Genomic DNA, 19,843 nt, shown 5'->3' with positions numbered 1-19,843 from the left:
AGCAGAACATCTAAAGGCAGACGATTTTGCCTTCAAAATAAAAGCGTAGAATCTGTCACATTTAATAGAATATTAATAATAATTAAAGACTCTTACGTAGGATTGTCTATGAATATATGCTATGAAAAGGAAAATTTGAAAAAGAAAACCCAATTGTGATTTAATTTACGACATATTCCTTTCACATTGGCATTCTGTATTAGACATTCATCAATAAGGATTTTATTATGAAAGTTTTAACCGGAAGTCTAGCTTGATATTCCAAGATGTAACTTGACATGAACTGAACTGTCAAATTGTAAACAGGCCAACAGCGTCCCTACTGAAAAAGACAAGAATAGCATGATATGCTGTACTGTGCAAGGCCAACATTTCTCTATTCTAAACTAGAAAAAAGAATTATGGCTTTGTGTTTTTACGATCATGAAAGTTAGGAAATGTTCTGATTAAAGTTAAGCATTTGTGAAGTGATTGCAGCCCACAACCAGTGTTGACTCAAAGAGCTACAGCTGGATAAGAGGTTTACCTCACTAGGCAGCAATCAGCCTTTCAACAAAAGTAAACAAGTCCAAGAAGCAAAGGATAAATATTTTGTATTTAATATAACACACAATCTTGTGGAGGACTCATTACACAAAACGGCTGCTCATTCCAATAAAATACAGATAATTTAATTCAACACAGGAAAAATTAAACAAGACTTACAATTAAGTAGGCCTACCTTGTGAACAATTACAGAGAAAGAGTTGCTTCATGTGTCCTTTGTTTTGAGTTCATGTTCCTCTTGCATAGCCCAAGATCACCAACACTCAAACCCCTCAACCCAAAACTATAATAAAAATTGAGAAACAGTAGTCGGCATCTTTGTCTGAAGCTAAACTGACCAACAGCAGGTGCAGTAGGACCAGGATTATAGATGATACTAATCTGAAAGTATAATCAGTGACTCTGGTGGAGTCTTTTCAATGGAAACCACAGAGATTGATTCCTTGCCGTAATGGCCTTTTTGGAAATCAAAGCCTGTTTTTTTCACTGCAGTGACTCCATCCACCATGTCATGATAAATCAAATTACTTTCAGTTTGACAAAACACCATTAAAAACAAGTGCATTTGAGAGCAGGAGACGAAAACTGATTTTCTTAAAAACATTGCAGCCTACGGTATTTTAGTCCACTTGCCTCCAAAAGGCATTTAACAGTGACTGTAGATCTATGAAGTATTTGTGGATGCAGACTGCTGGAAAATCTACCTGGCTCCAGTTAGTAAACACATGATGAATCACTGACAATTGGAAAACACTAAATCAAGAACAAAAACAAAAGCCCAAACGACAATAACATTCATTAAAAAAAAAAAAGTATAATAGTGATAGTATTACATCACAGCCAGCCCATTAGGAAACCTCGCCTATCCACCCTATTCCCTACTCTCTTGAGATGTAAGAGGACTGGATAGGTGTAAGCAAGAGAGCCTCAACCTCAAAACGGATTCCCCAACTTGCAAACTTGTCTCTTAGAAAACTAAGGTGGTTGTTGTATTCAAATGTATATACATACATACAATTGCTTTACAGTACTGAGCTCTTATTAAGAGCAAATTTTATTGGGGTGGAATTGTGGTATTCTTGATTATGCCTATCCAGATGTTGTAGATCCAGTGTCCAAGGAGTAGAGTGTGCTGAATGCAGGCAAGGCCTCCTGTATCAGGAGCCGATCTGTAGAGACAAAAGAGGATACGTTTAGAAAATGTGACAGATTGATCGTGTTCAAATGCAAACATGTTAACGCTTGCCAGGTTAAATCTCATCAAGAGAATGACGCAATACTTACTGTGTATGCCGGTCAGTTGTCATCAGCTGCCAAGCCTTTAACTTCCTTCGTCTTCCTCATCTACAACATGGCAAGACACACATTTATGAGAGGTGTACTAAAATAACTGAATCATGTGAGGAGTGAGGCGGGGAGTGATGAAACAAAGAGGCTTTAACTTAGAGCTAGATAATTCACTGCACAGCCCTAAAGAGCGGTGCGGTGTGCGCTGCGCTCACCTCGTCCAGCTCCGCCTTCGTCTCATCCTCCATATGACGGATGTCATCCATCGACAGATCGATCCACTTGTCGATCCAACAGAACAGCTGTCTGTGGAAGTTGGCGAACAAACGCTTCTCTAACTGGAGAGAGGGGGGGGTGAGGGGTCATTAGAAACAGAGAGAGAGAGAGAGAGAGAGAGAGAGCGAGAGAGAGAGAGAGAGAGAGAGCACAAGGAGATGATAGAGAGAGACAAGTTATTGGTTAATATTAATATAATACTATTGGTTAATGTTTGCAATGTTATTACAATTGAAGCACTGTATTGGTTTGGCAACTCTTTCCTGTCATGCCAATAAAGCTGATTTGAATTTGAAAGGGAAATGGTAAAGTAGACAGCGAAACATGTGACATGGTTTTCCTTCCCTTTCTTCTGTGCAGCAATCATATCTTTTTTTGGCCACCAGAAGGCAATCTACATCATACATGCATGATTTTTAAACAATCTTGTACCTTTTGAATGAAGTTCTCTATCTTGCCCTGCAGTCCGAACCATTTGAACTTGACCGTGACTAGCTTATAGGCACACATGTGCGGACAGCTGGGGTTGTTGAGGAGTTCATTCTGCAAACACAGGCGTACACACACAAACATAAAAACACAAAAAGCTTATATGCCTTCAAGGAGGGAATTGTGCAAAACACAATATGCCTTCATAAATCCCTACAATGGGCTTTAATGATGGATTTATCACAGAAGTCATCCAACATCAGTGAGACAATCCATTTTGATATTTTTTAATTAGACAAAACACTTTTCTGCAGCATGTCTTCTTTGGAGAGCGGACATATTTTCAACTGTTTACAAGTACTGTACATTTAATACATTATCATCTTACTGTACATTTAATATATTATGGTCTTACCACTAGTCTTACCACTGTATCCACTTTATTAGGTAGATGTCTTTGTTTATGCAAACAGCTCTCTCCTCTAGACTGAGCCACGTATAAATAAGTGACTCACTGTGGCTTTGATCTTCACAGCCGACCTTCTGTAATTTTCTACACCACAGTGTCTCGAGTTCACCGGAAATGGCGCGCTAAACAAAAAAATCCAGTCAGCGGCCGTCCTGAGGGGGAAAACATCTTGTTGATGAGAGAGTTCAGAGGAGAATGGCAAGGTTTGTCCAAGCTAACAGGCGTCCTTCAAGTACGCAAATAACGACTCAGTGCAACAGTGGTGTGCAGAAGGTTTTCTCACAACACTGAACCTTCAGCTGGACCGGCTGCAGCAGCAGAAGACCAGAAGAAGAGATGTTGGGTTCCACTCCTGTCAGCTAACAAGAACATGAGGCTACAGTCAGCATGTGATCACCAACTGGACAACTAAGGAGTGGAAATACGCCAGTGAATCCTGGTTTCTGCTGCGACGTATTGATGGGTTCAGAGGGTCAGAGTTTGGTGTAAAAAGCATGAATCCATGGATCCATCCTGCCTGGTGTCAACAGTACAGCCTGCTGGTGGTGTCATAGTGTGAGGAATGTTTTCCTGGCACACATTAGGCCTCTTAGTAGACTACCTAAACGTTGTAGCCGACCAGGTGCATCTCTTCAAGGCCGGTCTACTCTTTCTCAAACAGATACTTCCAGCAGGAAAGTGGTTCCAGGATCATGACAGTGTCTTCAGTCCAGTCCAGATCTCAAGCCAACAGAGCATCTTTGGGATGAGGTGGGACAGGGATGTTCACAGCTGCCAAAATATCTGCAAGAACTGCATGATGCCATCGAGTCAACATGGACCGAGACCCCTGTGGAACGTTTCCAGCACGTTATTGGATCCAGGCCTCAAACAATTCAGGCTGTTGTGGAGGCAAAAGGGGGTCCTGCCTGCTACTAGCTAGTACCTAATAAAGTGGATACTGGGTATAACAAACATTCCATACATTCGGAATTCCCACTTTAAGCACACTTTTTAGTCAAGTGAGCTACAGTGAAGGACTATGGGGAATGTAGTACCTTCCAGTCAGGTCCCAGAGGCCCTCTATCCGTCTTCTTTGACTTGAAGGTGGCAGGATCATGATCTGGATTGTAGTCCTATGGAATGGATGCGATCAATACAATGACATATAGTATACAGCATAACTAACAGTAAGTTTCTCTTATTCTGGATAGTTTGATCAATAGATGTGCTGACTAGATAGGAAGGAGGGTGACTATTCGCTAATCTTTTGCTCTCACCTTTGGTCCTATGTGACTTCTGTCAGCGATGTCAATGTCTTCAACCACGGCATTCTTCCATGATTCTTCATCTAGTCCATGTACCTGCAGAGACGGATGATCAACCATCAGGTTAGGTCCTTTTGTGAAAATTGATTTCAGATTGAGTGATGTACAGAAAATTATTCCATTTTTAAAGTTGCATTGTTTTGTGTTGCAGCAGCAGCAGAATTAGTTGATGCTCATTCTCAGCGGATATAGATAAATGTATTGATATGCATTGATATGTTACCAGATCACATGACTTACATTGTCCTGATCTCCCATATCAGGCTTGTGCCACGTCTCGATCTTAATCATGAAATTGTCTTTCATGTAGACATTCTGCAGGGAGGGGGGAGACACATAACAGGATCAGTCGACAGTCAGCACTCATGCATGCATGTGCACACACACTAACACACACACATGCACACCCACTCCATAGTGATTCCTTTACATGTGCACTGACATTATTTCCATTTTCATTACATTTAAATTAACATATTTCCAAATCCACTCAGGTTGAGACAAGACACTGTGCATTCATGTCTGCACATAAACATTACATGTACGTGTGCACATGCGTACACACACACACACGACAGCCGCTGTGTGAAGTCAAGCTCATCATTGCATCGCCGTGTCTTCTTTCGTCTAAGCGACACCGTTACCATCTCATCTTTCATCACGTTAAAAGCTGAACAGTGTTTCAGTGGAACAGCACTAGGGTAATTTCAATCACATTTTCATTCTACTACCCTTGCTATCGGTATAAAAGCAGGCCCAAATTTCAAATATGAGTTAGATTCAAAATGCCCCTGAACCCGGTGTGGAAACACACCTACCTACAAAGTTAAAAAGTAAAAATAAAAAGATATAAAAAGGACACTTACTGTAAGAACTGCATCAGAGGAGGAGATGGATCATGGTGGAAAAGGGATGGATCAGGAGAGAAGGGGGAGACAAGGTTTGAAACTAAAACACACAGCTTCCAAGTGTCACGCTTTTCATTTATCTGAAATCTGATATGGTCCATGTCGTGTTTATTAAATTCTGCAACAAATAACTTTTAATATCTTGTCACCAAACTGTTGTTATCAGTCTTATCCTGCTACAGTCCTTACTATAGAATGGGGCCAAAAGGCATTCACTGAGAATGGGTGGCTAACCTGTGCGCAGTGTTAAATTATTCATTGTCACCCAGCATTTTGTGTGTGTGTGTGTCTGTGTGTGTGTGTGTGTTGGTGGGACTCACCAGTTCGACAGTAAGGGTATGCATTCCAGGCCTTCTCATGAACCTCTAGAGAACCTTTGGGTGCCAGGGCTCGGATATAACCTGGCACTTTACTGCAGAGAGAAAGACACACATTGATATAGAGGATTTAGACTAGCAAACACACACAAAGAGTAGTTACAAATTACAAGTTGCAGTCAACAATAGAACAGATTTTCATGTCCTGTTGCATCATTAACTCAACATGTATACAAACTACCACATACTCCTTTTTGCTCTCATTTAAAACATTTTATTGTGGAAAATGCAGACAGGATTTACCTGACAAATGTTAACAAGGCTGAATGTATTTTCTCAATCAAATGTTTTAAGTGCAAGTAAAAGAGACAGCACCCTAATTCAGCCCAGAGACACACACACAGGAGTATGTACAATCACAAAACACTCAAGAACTTAATAAATGTATTCATGCTCTCTCACTCACACACACACACACACACACACACAAACAAACACACACACAGAGACGTAGGACACAGTACTTCTCGTCCCTGTCCCGCAGCCGCCTACCTCTGCAGGTGGTAGACCTTGTGGGTGTACTGTCCCTTCTCTCCATCCTTCTCATAGGGCTCGTTGACCAGCACCTCCACTCCTTCTCCTCCCCCCGTCTCGCTTTTACTGGCCTCCGCTACAGAGTACAGCTGGCCCACCTGGTACTGGAGGGAGAGGAGAGGAGAGGACGGTCAGCGCTGCTCACAGGAACACAACTTTCTTTAAAAGCTCTTTTAATACTGCTGAGTTGGAGTATTCATGTTCTTAAATGGTTCCTTAGAGGACAGAGTGTCAGTATGTCAGTGTTCTCTGTAGATCCATTTGAGGATGAGGCTGTAGAGAAGCATTCTTAAAGTGTTTTCATATTGCCATAAAGGGTTCTGCTAATGTACAAGTATATAGTGTATTCTCTGGTACTATCTGGAAATGTTTTTGCTAGGTCTAGGAAACACACCTATGTAGTATTTTTTCAGGTGAAAATAACTTCAAATATTTTAAATAATTTATTCTTTAGCTACATGCCATTTTGGGCACAAGGGACTTTTGTTCCCTGAGTGATGACTGGAAGGCTGCCGCCGCCTCCCCACTTGGTGGGAGAGTTTCACATTTGGATGGTAGCTAACTTTTTTCATGTTGATACCCAAAATGTAGTTTTATCTCAGTGAATGAACCGGGTTGGTAACATCATATCCACTTGATAAACCAATTAAACTAAAATAACTAAGAAAAAATAACTGTTGCCAAGAAAACACAGGTGGCCTAATTAACTACTAGCTGTTGGCTAGCTAGTGGCTAATGGCTAACTAGCTTACTGGGCAGCTAAATGTTTGGAAAAAAGTGATAATTTACATGATTTCTTCCAAAACAACTTCCTTATTGTATCCCTTGCTGTAGTGACTATGCATGCAAACATCAGTGATATTCTAGACTACCATATACAACTTTGGCAAAACAACAAACAGCACAATTTTCACTTTCTTATTGCATCCAAGGGTGTAAATCCCATGAAAAACATGAGATTATCCCCCCCCCCCCCCCCCCCCCAGGGTGTGGAAAGACCCCTGTGGAAACTCCTACTGTCGTGACCTTAGTTAACCATTTCCCTCTAGTTATCACAGACACTGACTTCAGCATATTAAAATCGTCACAGTCAGCAAACTGCTTGTCCTCTACAAACTTTTTCTTTCCTCTTCTTTCTTCCTCCTCTTCTTCCTCCTCCACCCCCCTTAGTCCCTATCCTCCCTGAGTCAGTCAGTCAGTAGCGTTGTGACAATGGAGAGTGACTCACATTACTGTTTGCGTCAGCCCGGCCCGCACACTCCCACACGCACACACGCACACACGCGCACACGCGCACACACACACACACACACACACACACACACACACACACACACACACACACACACACACACACACAGAAAAAGCTATGGGATGTTTCATGCAATGCTGAATGCTGTCATAGTGAATAAGGCTTACTAAAGGAAAGTCTTAGACTGTTAAATATCATCAATTTGTGATGTTCAATGTATTCCAGGAGTTATTTTGTGATGAAGTGATGCAATTTACTTTTTTGGTGCACCCACTTTCCCTCACCCACTTAAGTTAGTGATTTCCTACGTTTCCCAGAATGCCTTTCGACAACTCTCAGAGAAAGAGGTTCTCTGTGCATTAGCAATAGCCTAGGAGCCCACTTTCTCCCTGTATGATTGTATGATTGAAGCTTTGCATTAGTTCAAGCAGGAAACACAAGTCATGCGTGCTACATCAGCTGACCTAAATAAACACCAATCATGTTTGGCACTCATCCCTGTGGCTCCTACCTGACACACTGCTGTTTCTCCCTCCACCACCCCAGCCTCCTCCTGTCTGGTTTCTTACTAATCAAATACACAATGGTATGTTTCTGTAGGCTTGTCTCTTTAGCATGCTGCTTGGATTCATACAGGGAGCAGCCTACACAGCAGAACCTGTACCAACTGTATAACCATTTGAGCAATAAACGGTTCTGATTTCATGACGCAAGGGCTCCTGACTGGAAAATGGCGGCTCTAGAAAGAAGCTAGAGGGACTGACACCAAAACCTGATGTTTTAGATCGCTGAACATTTTCTGCTGTCAAACTCCATCGTAGCTGCAGGAAATATCTAAGATTCAAGATTATTTGTCCAGCTATTTGTAGATTTAGGTAAGGGTTGGGGAGACCGACATGACGCATCTGCTGACCTTTGCAGCATAGCAGGACAAAAAAGTTCACTGCCAGGGTTGAAATCGTCCCAGCAGGTCTACCAGGTTGAGTCTGGATCAGGCCGAGCCCTATTCCCCCTGGAGACAGAGCGCCGCTCCAGGCCGGCGACTTGTTTTGGTTGTTGCGGATGCTCAGTCTTTCCTCTGTGAGCAGCAGCTTAGGAATGTCACTTGGCGTGCAGAACTAGTGTGTTTCTTACTGTCATGGACGGTCCGACGCAACACAGGGCCTTTACAAGCAGCTCAAGGGTGGGAACAAGATATTCCGCTGCAGTTACAAACAAAACAGGCTGAACATGAATGGAGCCTGTCATCAATGTCAGACGAAAAACAAAATGTTCAGGAAAACTGCTCTGTGTCTATCAAGTTTGTCGGTGAAAAAGTGGCCCTACAGGTTCAAGTCTCAAGTCACATGATCCCCTGATAAACATAAGGAGCGGGGCATGACTGAATGTTCTATGGATTAAAAACTAATGCTGCATTTACGTCACGAGGGAATAACAAGTTGACCGCTCAAAGCAACAGCTTGTTTGAAGCCGTCATACATCATGATTTAAGTTTTATGTCAGACTTACTTTGCTCCTACTTAACACACATGCACTTATTGAGTTATAGATTTGAGTTCATGCTTTGCAGCAACCACAAACAAAAAATCCAGCAAATAGCTGATAGCGCTGTGATCACAAAACGGCTCGTGCTGAAAATCATTAATTTTGTTGGTTTTATTTGAAATTAATATATCATTCCTTACACTTGACTACAGGTATTTCCTTGATGGTGAAATTTCAAAATTCAGGACGTTGGAAGTTGGGGTCCATTGCTAAAAAACCCCCCCCCCCCCCCCCCCCCCCCCCCCCCCCCCCCTCCACACACACACACACTCACACTCCGCCCCCCATTTAATTCAGATTTGCTTCAGCAGGAGTTCTCATACTTGTCACACTTACTCGACTAACCAAGGAATCCAGCTAACACTACTGATAATGACTTTGACACTGAGAGGGATCAGAGGGAAAGCCGGTCGTACGACAAACTGCGATAACGTGGCTTAGTGCAATATTGGCTTCTGACTGTCTGATCTGCTTTAGTGTGGAAGCAATGGAAAGATGACGAATATCAGTGTTGTGGGATAGAAGATTTGGCTTAAATGGAGAGTAGATTGAGCAAATGATCGCTAAATAAAGAGGTGAGGGGGTTCACAGACACAGAGAGGTAGGTAAAAGAAAAGCATAGATAGCCTCCCATAAAGGACAAATCTATAGAAGGAAGTTGAACCTGCACACTTGGTGATATGGTAGCAGCCGAGATGGCATGGCAGATAAAACACAGCTAAATAAATTCTGGGCCTGATATGAAGCCTACAGTAAAGGGTTTTAACTGCAAGGGCATCTAAAGTCTACAACAACACTGCATGTCTGGGCAGCTACCACCGAGTACAGTATGCATAAAATCCCAAGGATGCAGATGAACCCATTCATTCTGGTGCGCCTTTAATCATCTGTAGAAACAGGAACATCAGAGAAAAATGTTGATCAACGGCTTGGGGAAGTTTGAGCAGCAATTCAGCATTCAGCTGGTTCCCACCAGAGCAAATATAGACCCCACCAGTTCCTAACTAAATGCTGGGGTAACTACTCTGAAACTGTAGTCTACCAAGCTGCTTCACAGTCATTTCAAATACCTGAAAAATAATGTAGTTTGATCAACTTTAGAGAGTTATGGTGAAACCCTGTGATAGTGGATCACTTGAGAAAACTATAAACCTTTTACACAATAATTATCATGTATTGAACATCACAGATTGATGATATCTAACTGTGTACAAGGGTGGATTTGATTTTTCCTTTAAGGAGCTGCAGATCCCAACATAATTTCATTCTTATGGGTTTCAGTGGAGAGTTTTAGTGTCACATGATGATCGTCTAAATGCTGTTTCAGAGGCTGTTCCCACAAATATTTGTATATTTCTGCCTTCAAAACCCATTATTGGTTGAACCCTATCCCTGAACCCTTGACCTCCTGGCTATTGTTGCTTGTAAAGACAGTCCACTTAAGTGCCTAAAATGTGCTGTAATGGTTTGTGTCTCCTATGCTGTCTCCAGCAGTTGATGAGAAGAGGAGAGTGAAGAAACAACAGATGAATAAGGTGGCAGCTCGGTCCTTACCTCCTCCACTGAAATGGGCAGGACGATTCGGCTAGGAGAGAGAAAGAGTGAGAGAAAACATTATGGCACAGCTATCCCAGTCAGCACTAAAACATGAAATACAACAGTAAAAGATGTTTCATTGACCTACAGTAAGTAAATCACAGTATGATATCATAACTCAGCAAAGCAACGCATCGCCCTTTAGTCCAAGTGGCAGGCTTAAGTGATCTGATTGCATCTTTTCAGACCGTCAACAGCCAATGAGATTTCTGTGGTTCCTTGTTTCCCTACTGATGCGTTTTCCTTTCATGAACAATAGTTCCACCTGGAAAGTGCAAAATGGACAAGAAAATGATTCCAGCCATTCAAAACTTCCCAGTTCTCTTCTGCTTTTATTTTACAGACTACAGGAATAAATGTCTCAAAAACAGTGCAGGGAGAATAGTTGCAGCCATCATTGGGGTCAATGGTAAGATCTGAAGTCATTGTTCTGTTTACTTTCAATTAATGCTACCTGAGTAGCGCTTGCTGGCTAGCTAAGTTTACGCCTCAAAATGATGTAATGTTATGAAAGGCAATACCAAAGCAACAAAAAATACATGATTTTCCTGTTCAAAGACATGCAGACCATTTCATAGCCTACAGTCAGTCAGAATGAAGCATCAACCAAGTTGCTTGCAGAGAGTTGAACGCAGGGTTGGAGCACTCCGCCATACTGACAATTAGTGTGTGTGGGGAAAACAAGTGCAACAAGAAACAAGTGAAAACTAGCTTAGTGCTAGTTACATGCTTGCCATCCGTGAGCTTCTTGGCAAATAACGTATAAAATCAAATCACCAAAAATAGCTCAGTATTACAACTTAACAACTAGCGTTATTGCTAACATACACTTAGTAAAGTCTACTGCAATAACTTAGAACTAAACCCACTTAGTCCAACACACCAATATGTAAAACCTGATTCAAACTAGCTAATGTAAAACGACAAGACTTCTCTTATCAGGAAACCAGGGAACATGACATGAACCTTCCACTAGCTTCCACAGGCCATTTGAATTATATATAAATGTGAAATGGAAAAAATGAATCTTCCAACTGTAGTGAAAATGAGCGTCAGCAGGGGCAGTAACTTACGGGCCACCAGCTGGCCTATAGAGGAGACATGGCAGTTCAACAAGGACCTAATGAAAATCCTACAGTCTGTTAGCGACATCAGCACATGGATGCAGGCATAAAAAAGGCATAAATATATATATTGTTACGTATCCCTGAGATTCCAGACTTTTTGGACAGCCTGTACCATAACAATATCATGAGTCAGGATTTCCATCAAAGCACTGTTGAGTAGTTTGTCGATTGTGTATTTTGTCTGACTGACTAATAGCCTATTTATAAGGAGCACTGAGGAGCCGCCAGACATGTTTAGCCCTCTGTTGATGCAGACCTGAAGATCCTGCTATGACTGGAAGAGAGAAGAGGAAATAGAAACTGCAATGAAAGCTGCCACTGCGAGAGGACAATTAAGCCTAGAACTAATGTGGCAAGGCGTGTGTGTGCACGCATGTGTGTGTGTGGCCTTTGTGTATCCTCCTCTTGTGTGCCATGATACAATAGCCAATTAATCGCCACCTGTTGCCAGTCTAGCGAGGTCTGAATATTTCATTAGAACAGATCAGAGTGGAAGAGGAGCCTGCCACGCTTGGACATGATGGCTGATTAAAAAAAAAGTTGGCCTCCAGTCCCACACTGACAATAACACGAGGCAGTGTGCATCACCTGATTAAAAGAGTTCTGACCATAATTCTGAACTAAAAGGGTCAATTTACCTCGACCTTTGTTTATATTGTATTTGGAACTGTTTGAATCTCCACTTCTTAGCCTAGGTAGACAGTAAATGATAATGTTAGAGGAATAGCCTTATTGCTCATCAGAGTCTCTTGGTAAAACTGCATATTGAAATTCAATACTTTTAGTGCAGCGCCAATTTTGATATCAAAGTCGATTTTAAGGCATCAAAAGAAATTGAAAGGTAGTGGAAAGGTTCAAAATGTTGGATTCTTCCCATTCAACTTAGAGAAGCAAAGTGAAGGCCTTTCTAGCTTATGCTTCTATTCAATAAAGAAAGGTATTGAAAAAAGGTTTTAGAATTGGCATTGAATTTGAGGTACTGCAACAGGTGCTGTAAAACAAAATCACTGGTGATACTCCGTCCTGTTTGATGGTAAACCAAAGGTCACCAGGGATAAGTCAGAAATGGTGTGGCCTGGCAAAGACGCAGATCAATGGCCCTGAACCTACCGCCCACCCACAGCCTCTTCTCACGGATTTCAAAGGATCTACAGTAAATAAAGAGCACTCGTACAAAATGCCTCAGTCAATCTTGTCAGACAAGGCCAAGGCAGAGGAGATGTTCTCGAGGCATAGGCTTATCCTAAACATAATCATTTTACAATGTTTTTTTTAGTGTACTTTGTACTTTGTGGTCAGATGACAGCGGACTGGATGATGGTCCTGCAATGATGTGCATATGACATGATGACACCATGACACTCATAAAACTCCCAGGCTTAGATGTTACAGGAATTTAAAGCAAAAACCTGATGAACCCAACCATTATTTCACTCACAAACGTTAAGTTACCCCATGCATTCATTCACTCACTAGCTTCACTAACCCCAATATGTGCCAAGCTCTACAACACCAAATTTCATTCAAAAATCTGTCAAATTAATGTAGTCTTGCTTATGGGCTCAGATGCATACCTCAAAAAACATGAGTCAAGACCTTTTCTGAATCGGTAGGAGCCATTCTTCATTTCGGCATAAATATATTCCACAAAGCATTACTTATTTCAATAAAATTCCAGCTTTTATGGTTGGTTCAATTGTAAACGTTGAGACTTTATTGAAACGAAGTGCTCTTTGGATGGAGAATTGGAGGATTTTATGTATGCCGAAATGACGAGTGTCTCCCCCAAATTCAGGAAAGGTCTTCAGGCATATTTTACGCGGTGTATACTTTAACCAATTGACACATTAAAATGTCAGATTTTTGAATGGAGTTTGGCATTTCGTTCACTCCAGACAAAAGAGATCAGCACGCATCGGGGCTACTTATCCCTTCACAGACTTCGACAACTCATTCAAGTAAGCCAGGTGCTGAAAACAAAGAAGATCAACGAAGGGAAGGCCATCACAAATGCAAAAACACTATAGCTTAATGGGTAACAGTGAAACCAGACCACTGCTCTCCCGACCCGTTTTGTAATAATATTCATTTGAGAAAAGTTGATTAATTCTGTGTCTAACGAAACAGTGCGACAGTGACACTGGTCGGGCCTGTTTCTCTCAGTTCTCCAGCAATACCCGATAAAACAACGTAGTTTCAGCCTGAGCTATAATACTCACAATTCTTTAATGAGCATGCTTGCTGTGCCCTCCGTCCAAAAGGTGCATATAATGTACAAAACCCTAGAAAGCCTCTTCAAAGTTGACAGCAGCCGTTTAGTCTCCGCCTGACGTTTGGTGTGTTGAGTTTTCTTCCTGGACTATGCCGTTTACCCAAAGGGGCGCGGCATGAAAATAGGAGGAAACACCCACCTTAGGTTCAGGTAACTTCAGGTTTCATTCAAGCGCGTTGTGTTGTCCATTATCTGACCACTATGAACTGTATGCTGTGCGTCAGTTATAATTTTCTGTGTATGACAAAAGCCCTACTGCTATTACTACTACTGCAAGTAACTGCTACATCTACTATTACTAACTTGTTACTACTTGACCTTAATTATGAACGGTCGTCAGAGGAGGACGATTGGGAAAAAAGTAAGCTGAATTCTTCTGTGCAAACCTCAAAGTAGCTAGTTAGCCTGTTACTGGACCCGAACCCGTTGTATAATGCTAACTAACCTGTTACTACTACTGCTGTAGCTGCTAATGTTACTATTCTACTAGGCTACTACTAGGCTACTACTGCTACTGCAGCCTACTACTAGTAGACTACTAGTAGACTACTACTAGTACTACTACTGTTACTACTGCTGCTACTACTTTAATCATAGTCATAATAATAATAATAGTAGTACTCATCATCACCTCAGTTTTAAGCACCAATAGCCTTGCCATTAACATGTACCTGCTATAGTGTAAAGTAGAAGTTCACACAGGGGTTTATATAGGCAGGGATGTAGTGGAAGGTAAACCCACCTAAACAGTTCATTATCAGTTCATTTAATCATTTCTCAGTTTATTTGCAGAATAGAGTTTAGCACCTTTGCAGACTGACAAAGATGACATAAATACATAGTATAGGTCTACATCATAGTCAGAAGTATAAGACTGTTACATTCATATAACTGGATGTTTGCCTTATAATGATCACCAACTGGAGGTCATAGTTTACCCACCTTTTTATTTCCCACTACATCCCTGATCATAGCTAGGCCAGTCAGCTAACTGAGGATGTTACAGTGGGATAGTGTAGTTTTAACTCCTCATCAGCTAAGAGGGTGGAGTAGCCTGAACTGAACACAGTGGGTGAACGCCTCTTACAGTGCCTCGAAACCAGCACAAAGAGAAACTGCCAACTCCGGTTCAACCTGTCTCCCAGACGACTGCTGAAAACAGTTCACGTCCACAGAGTCTTGGTGTCCCTGTTCCTGTTAGCAGAGGCACTGAGATGTCATTTTAGGAAGTTCATGTTTATGAGACCAAGATGTTCCTATGTGATTACAGGAACAAAGCTGCATGAGGCCACTCTTTGGTTGCTGTTGTCTGTCAGATTTGCCTAGAAAGTAGTCCTGTGCATCACACCGTACAGTAGGTAACAGTCACACGTTTCTTCTATTCTGTTCTATTCTGTTCTATTCTATTCTGTTCTGTTCTGTTCTGTTCCATTTCACTCTATTTCAGATACCAAGAGTATTACAGTGACAGTCTGACCCCTGCTGCTCTGAAAGAGTATTTTGTCTTCCTTTACAAGACCAAAATACTGTCTAGGGTTTGGCCTTTTATTAAAAATCAGATATTGGCCAGTCAGTGCTGTCTATCTCCAATATAATGCCATTTGTTTGATTAGATAAGTATTGTATAATTGATCAAGTTTTAGTGTCCCATGGTGTGAATGTTGTTTCAGAGGCTTTTTCACCTGCCAAAAATGCAATTCTGGTATACTTGTATTTTTGGGGAATACTGGGCATGAAAACTGACAAAACATATTGAATAGCCTAAAAACCCATATCAGTTGAACCCTACTACACTCCGTAATTGAAAGAGATAAAATCTAAAATCATTACATCTTCTCAGAGGAACATTCGAAATGTGGTGAAATACCTCCAATTCTGTTGAACTGAGATATTATTTCAGTTAAATTTTCTAAAATAAGTCCAAAGATAAAAAAAAATTGACACATCTGTACAAATTACTATGTTTATTTTGCTTCATATATTGATCTGTTTTTTTTTTCTTTCAGTTGAAACGACTCGAAACATGACTCGAAATGTCAATGACAATGGCTATAATGTGGTACAAGACAAGAGAAAACCAAATATACAGTATAAGAACATGAAAATACACAGTGTCGTAAACGTCAGAGAAGAAAACTTAAAAAAGACAATAAAAGTCAATTGGAACATTTGGGTAGAAATAAAATATAAAAGGTACATGCCAGGGAGGGAAAACAAGGCATTGGTGTTTCAGCTGAAATTCCTGTTTCCCATCGTCACACCCGGTCTTGAAAGACCCTTGATGAAAAACCTGACGCTAGGCTCCCATCTTCAGAGAATAAACAATGAATCAATCAATACATCAATCAACGGATCAATCGGTGAAACTAGAGTCCTTATCCTAGGGGGGGTCGGGGTGAGTCGCATCTATCAAACCGGGAAGGTGACGGCATCGAGGATGGGGTGAGACATTTAAGGTATGGCAGTGTAAGAAAGTGCTGATTAGATTCCCATTCTGAGGGAATGAAGATATTACCTGGTGACTCATCGTGCGTTCACCCCGCACCACTTTTACTTGAGCCAGGTTGACTGATCGCATGCTGCTGCACACTACATTGATCCCGATTAGCCGTAAATGTTTGTGGTTTAAGACAAACGGACTATAATCATTTCACTTTATTAGGCCACGGTAGGGCTGAGAGTGAATTCAGGACGGGTTGCCAGGCAAATGAAAAAGCAATATCCATCATCACCCACATTCATAGCGCTGGAGTAAAGTACTGCATCGAAGTATATCTGTATACTGCCTGCCATCTCAAGTCTTAACAGCGTGTCAAGCCACGAGAATATCGTTGCTGTCGGGTGAAAGCCTCATATCCCCAAAACATGTCAGCAAATAAGAAATACGGCCATGAATTCTTGACTTTATCCAATGGGTTTTGAAAGTATTTCATAAGACAAAGAGGTCAGGGAACTTTCTCAACCCTCTGATTAGCATGTAATCCATCAACTGAAGTGAAAACATGAAAATCACCAACATTGGGGTTAGGAGGTTTTCACACGACGAACACCAGCATGCTACAAGAGACACATCTCCTGGCTCCTAGAGAGAACCACGTGCATGCAATCTACTAAGTAAGGATGAATTCGCCTGTGTCCACACTTGTGAAAGTTCCAGAACTGAGAGACAAGACTCGGCCCGCACTGCCCGTGCATACGAAGGCGCTATCCAGAACATGTGAAGCGATAGCTCTCTGTGAATACAAAAATAACAGCATCTTTCCGTCCCCATGTTCTAAAATTTCAAAACATAATCTACATCTGAAGCTTCTGAGGATACATTCTATGCATCATGCACAACTAGCGAGCAGCCGCTGCACACAGTGGGGGGCAGGCCATTCAGGAATATAGCGTTGAGGTCCATTTTGGAGGTCTAAGGTGCATTATGTGCCATTTGTTTCTCACCTATAATCATTCATTAGAAGCATCTGAGCGCAGCAGAGGCTTGTCTCTCAGCTCTGTCACCTGTTTGCGGACGACTTGCTACTCAACGACGGACGTATCGCAGTTTTCAAGACGTGTTTGCGGACAGACGGACGGACGGATGGATGGATGGATGGATGGATGGATGAAAGCGATAGAGATGGAGGGAGAGGGGGACGGGGTGCGCCAGATCCTGCCTTGATCCACTCCTCCCATCATCTGCACATAGAGAGGCACTCTGCAAGGTCATGGCTGTCTTTGGAAGTGCCTCTGTGAGTTACTGCCAGGCAGAAAATATATCTGAGGAACGTTACTGTATGGCGTTTTGAAGATAACAGACTGAAGTCCGACGGCAATTATCTCTCTGTCTCCTCCTCTACACACTCCGCGCTTCTGCTCTCGGTCTTCCTTTCAAAGACCCGTTATTATGTGTGTGTGTGTGTGTGTCCACCCACTGGCTGAGTCCTATCAAACTCGGCTACTCACAGAAGCTGGAGGAATGTGTATTCAGCAGGCTGCTATCTTCAAGCATCTTTTAGTCTCCCTTTATGTCTGTAAAAGAGGTGAATTCAAGTTTTGCAGAGCTGCTGAGTGAGACTTGGGGACTGCTGGCTCCCTGCCTGACTACTATCGGAGGAAATACATTGTGGCGTTGCACTTTGTGTTATGGTGCAGATTTACCCAGGAAACTGCTTAGGAATCAAGAGAGCAATGGTGTAAGCTTGATTTGGTTCTTTGGAATTCATTGTAAGTGTCACAAGTTACCAACTGTTACCGCTCTTTGACAGGATGGATAAAAAAGCAGCCCACGTTAGCTATTTTGTTGCCTTTGTGGTAAACTTAACTCAACTGCCCCTTAAAACAAAATGCAAACGACACATTTCTGTAATTCAACTAGCACCTTTTTGATTTAGAAATACAGTCCATAAAATTCACACTCTTCAGTGTGTGTGAGTGAGAGAGAGTTCAGTCATGTTGTCTAGAGTGAGAAGTTGCCCAGCACCTCACAGAAGCACTTATTGCTACAGCGAATCAGGACTTCAAATTCATGCGTGTAAGTCTTTAAAACACACCACCTCCTTCCTATCTACCAACTCAAACGATACACACGCACACATTTCCTCCTCCGCATTACTGCCGCCGGATCGTGTATAGAGAACAAAGATTCAAACAACACCTCTATAATCATATTGCGAGTAAAAAAACAATTGAGGAAAAACAACAAAGTGTTACATATTCAAAACGTGATATAGTCTGGTAACACACGACAGGAATTCATGAGCACTTGGGAGAACGAAACGGACCGACGTGACGAGTGAGCGCGTCTCGCTGCACCGGTGACTGAGTGAAACGGTAATATAGGACTAGGTAGAGCCATGTGTGCTGAGTGTGTTGCCATTGCGTGTTTCCAAAGTCTAAATACATCACTGTCTCTGGCATCATGCAGTGTGGTTTAGCCAGTACTGTTCACATTGTAGAGTTTAGTGCTTTTCTCCGCTATACTGCAATGTACAATACATAGGCAGAGGCGGTGCAGTGCTCCCTCGCTTGACCTAGCCGTGCACGCTGTGGTATCTTACTGTGGCACATTATTGCTGGTTGAAAACACTAGAACTCATAGCGTGTGTATTCGATCTGCGTTGCTACCGACACTGCTGTCTCTGGAATCGTATTGAGTCTCTGAGCACAAACCCAAAAGCGAGGCTGGAAGTTGTGGCCTTTAGAAGCAGAGGTGTCATGGCCAAGGGCGCCACTTGTGGGGGTGGGGTGGGGGGGGGGGGGCGGGGAGTACAGGGGGGGGCCAAACTGGAGGGGGCCCCTCAGAGAGTCGAGACGATGCTGTACTTAGCAGCGCCCCTGGCCAGAGAGCTTCCATAGCAGTTGTCTGTGCTCTTTCAGTCTCCCAGAGGACTTTTAAAAAACAGCTTGGAGTAGACCGCACACACCGGAAACTCTGCAAAACTGGCTTGTGTTGTCTGAGAGACGTGAGCTGTAAGACCATTTAATGGGTGAGTGATGCCACCTCGATGTGTCCCACAGCCACAGCATCCAGACAAAACCTGGACCAATCAGAGAGCTTGTTTTTCTGGTCGTCACGGTTACTGGCGTACAACACGTTCAGACACCACCAGTGAGTTGGATTAAAAGCACAATACTGTCACCGTCGTTTTTACATTTCTCCAAAGTCTCCTTGCTCTGGGTTTTGCATTGGCTGGCATCTTCTTCTTCTTCATCTTCTTCTTCTATGGTTTTGAAGCGTGAGGACTGGCAAAGGCCGACCAGCTCGGCATCGCCGACAAACACAAACGGCGTGAAATAAAACGACAACGGCGAAGAGAAAAAAACATTTGAAGAGGAGATGGGGAGGAGTCAGTCCGTCGGGGCGATGAAGACTCTGCCCTCCTCTTCCTCTCGCCTCTCCATCTCTCCCTCTTTTCTCCTCAGTTCAGAGATAC

At 42.4% G+C, this 19,843-nt stretch overlaps 1 protein-coding gene across 1 annotated transcript; it reads right to left on the bottom strand.

The window, feature by feature from the left end:
* Positions 1 to 576: 576 nt before the first annotated feature.
* On the bottom strand, positions 577 to 13,999 carry LOC139916307 (phosphatidylinositol transfer protein alpha isoform-like). The gene is made up of 12 exons (XM_071905128.2): positions 13,873 to 13,999; positions 10,485 to 10,515; positions 6,092 to 6,237; positions 5,543 to 5,634; positions 5,181 to 5,188; positions 4,555 to 4,629; positions 4,267 to 4,350; positions 4,045 to 4,122; positions 2,542 to 2,652; positions 2,049 to 2,171; positions 1,831 to 1,890; positions 577 to 1,715 (listed from the first exon to the last, which is right to left on the bottom strand). The coding sequence occupies exons 1-11, from the start codon at positions 13,887 to 13,889 to the stop codon at positions 1,843 to 1,845; spliced, it is 813 nt and encodes a 270-aa protein (XP_071761229.1). The 5' UTR covers positions 13,890 to 13,999; the 3' UTR covers positions 577 to 1,715; positions 1,831 to 1,842.
* Positions 14,000 to 19,843: the final 5,844 nt, after the last annotated feature.

Source organism: Centroberyx gerrardi, chromosome 6 (assembly GCF_048128805.1).
Source record: "Centroberyx gerrardi isolate f3 chromosome 6, fCenGer3.hap1.cur.20231027, whole genome shotgun sequence".
Taxonomy (NCBI): domain Eukaryota; kingdom Metazoa; phylum Chordata; class Actinopteri; order Beryciformes; family Berycidae; genus Centroberyx; species Centroberyx gerrardi.
The sequence above is the reverse complement of the archived record's forward strand: the minus strand, read 5'-3'. Positions and strand labels throughout refer to the sequence as shown.

What these genes read in the sequence shown, in the direction of transcription:
- LOC139916307 (XM_071905128.2), bottom strand. An exon ending in GAAGTCACATAGGACCAAAG is followed by an intron (nt 4,123 to 4,266) that starts GTGAGAGCAAAA and finishes TCCATTCCATAG; the next exon opens with GACTACAATCCAGATCATGA. An exon ending in TAGAGAACTTCATTCAAAAG is followed by an intron (nt 2,172 to 2,541) that starts GTACAAGATTGT and finishes CCCTCTCTCCAG; the next exon opens with TTAGAGAAGCGTTTGTTCGC.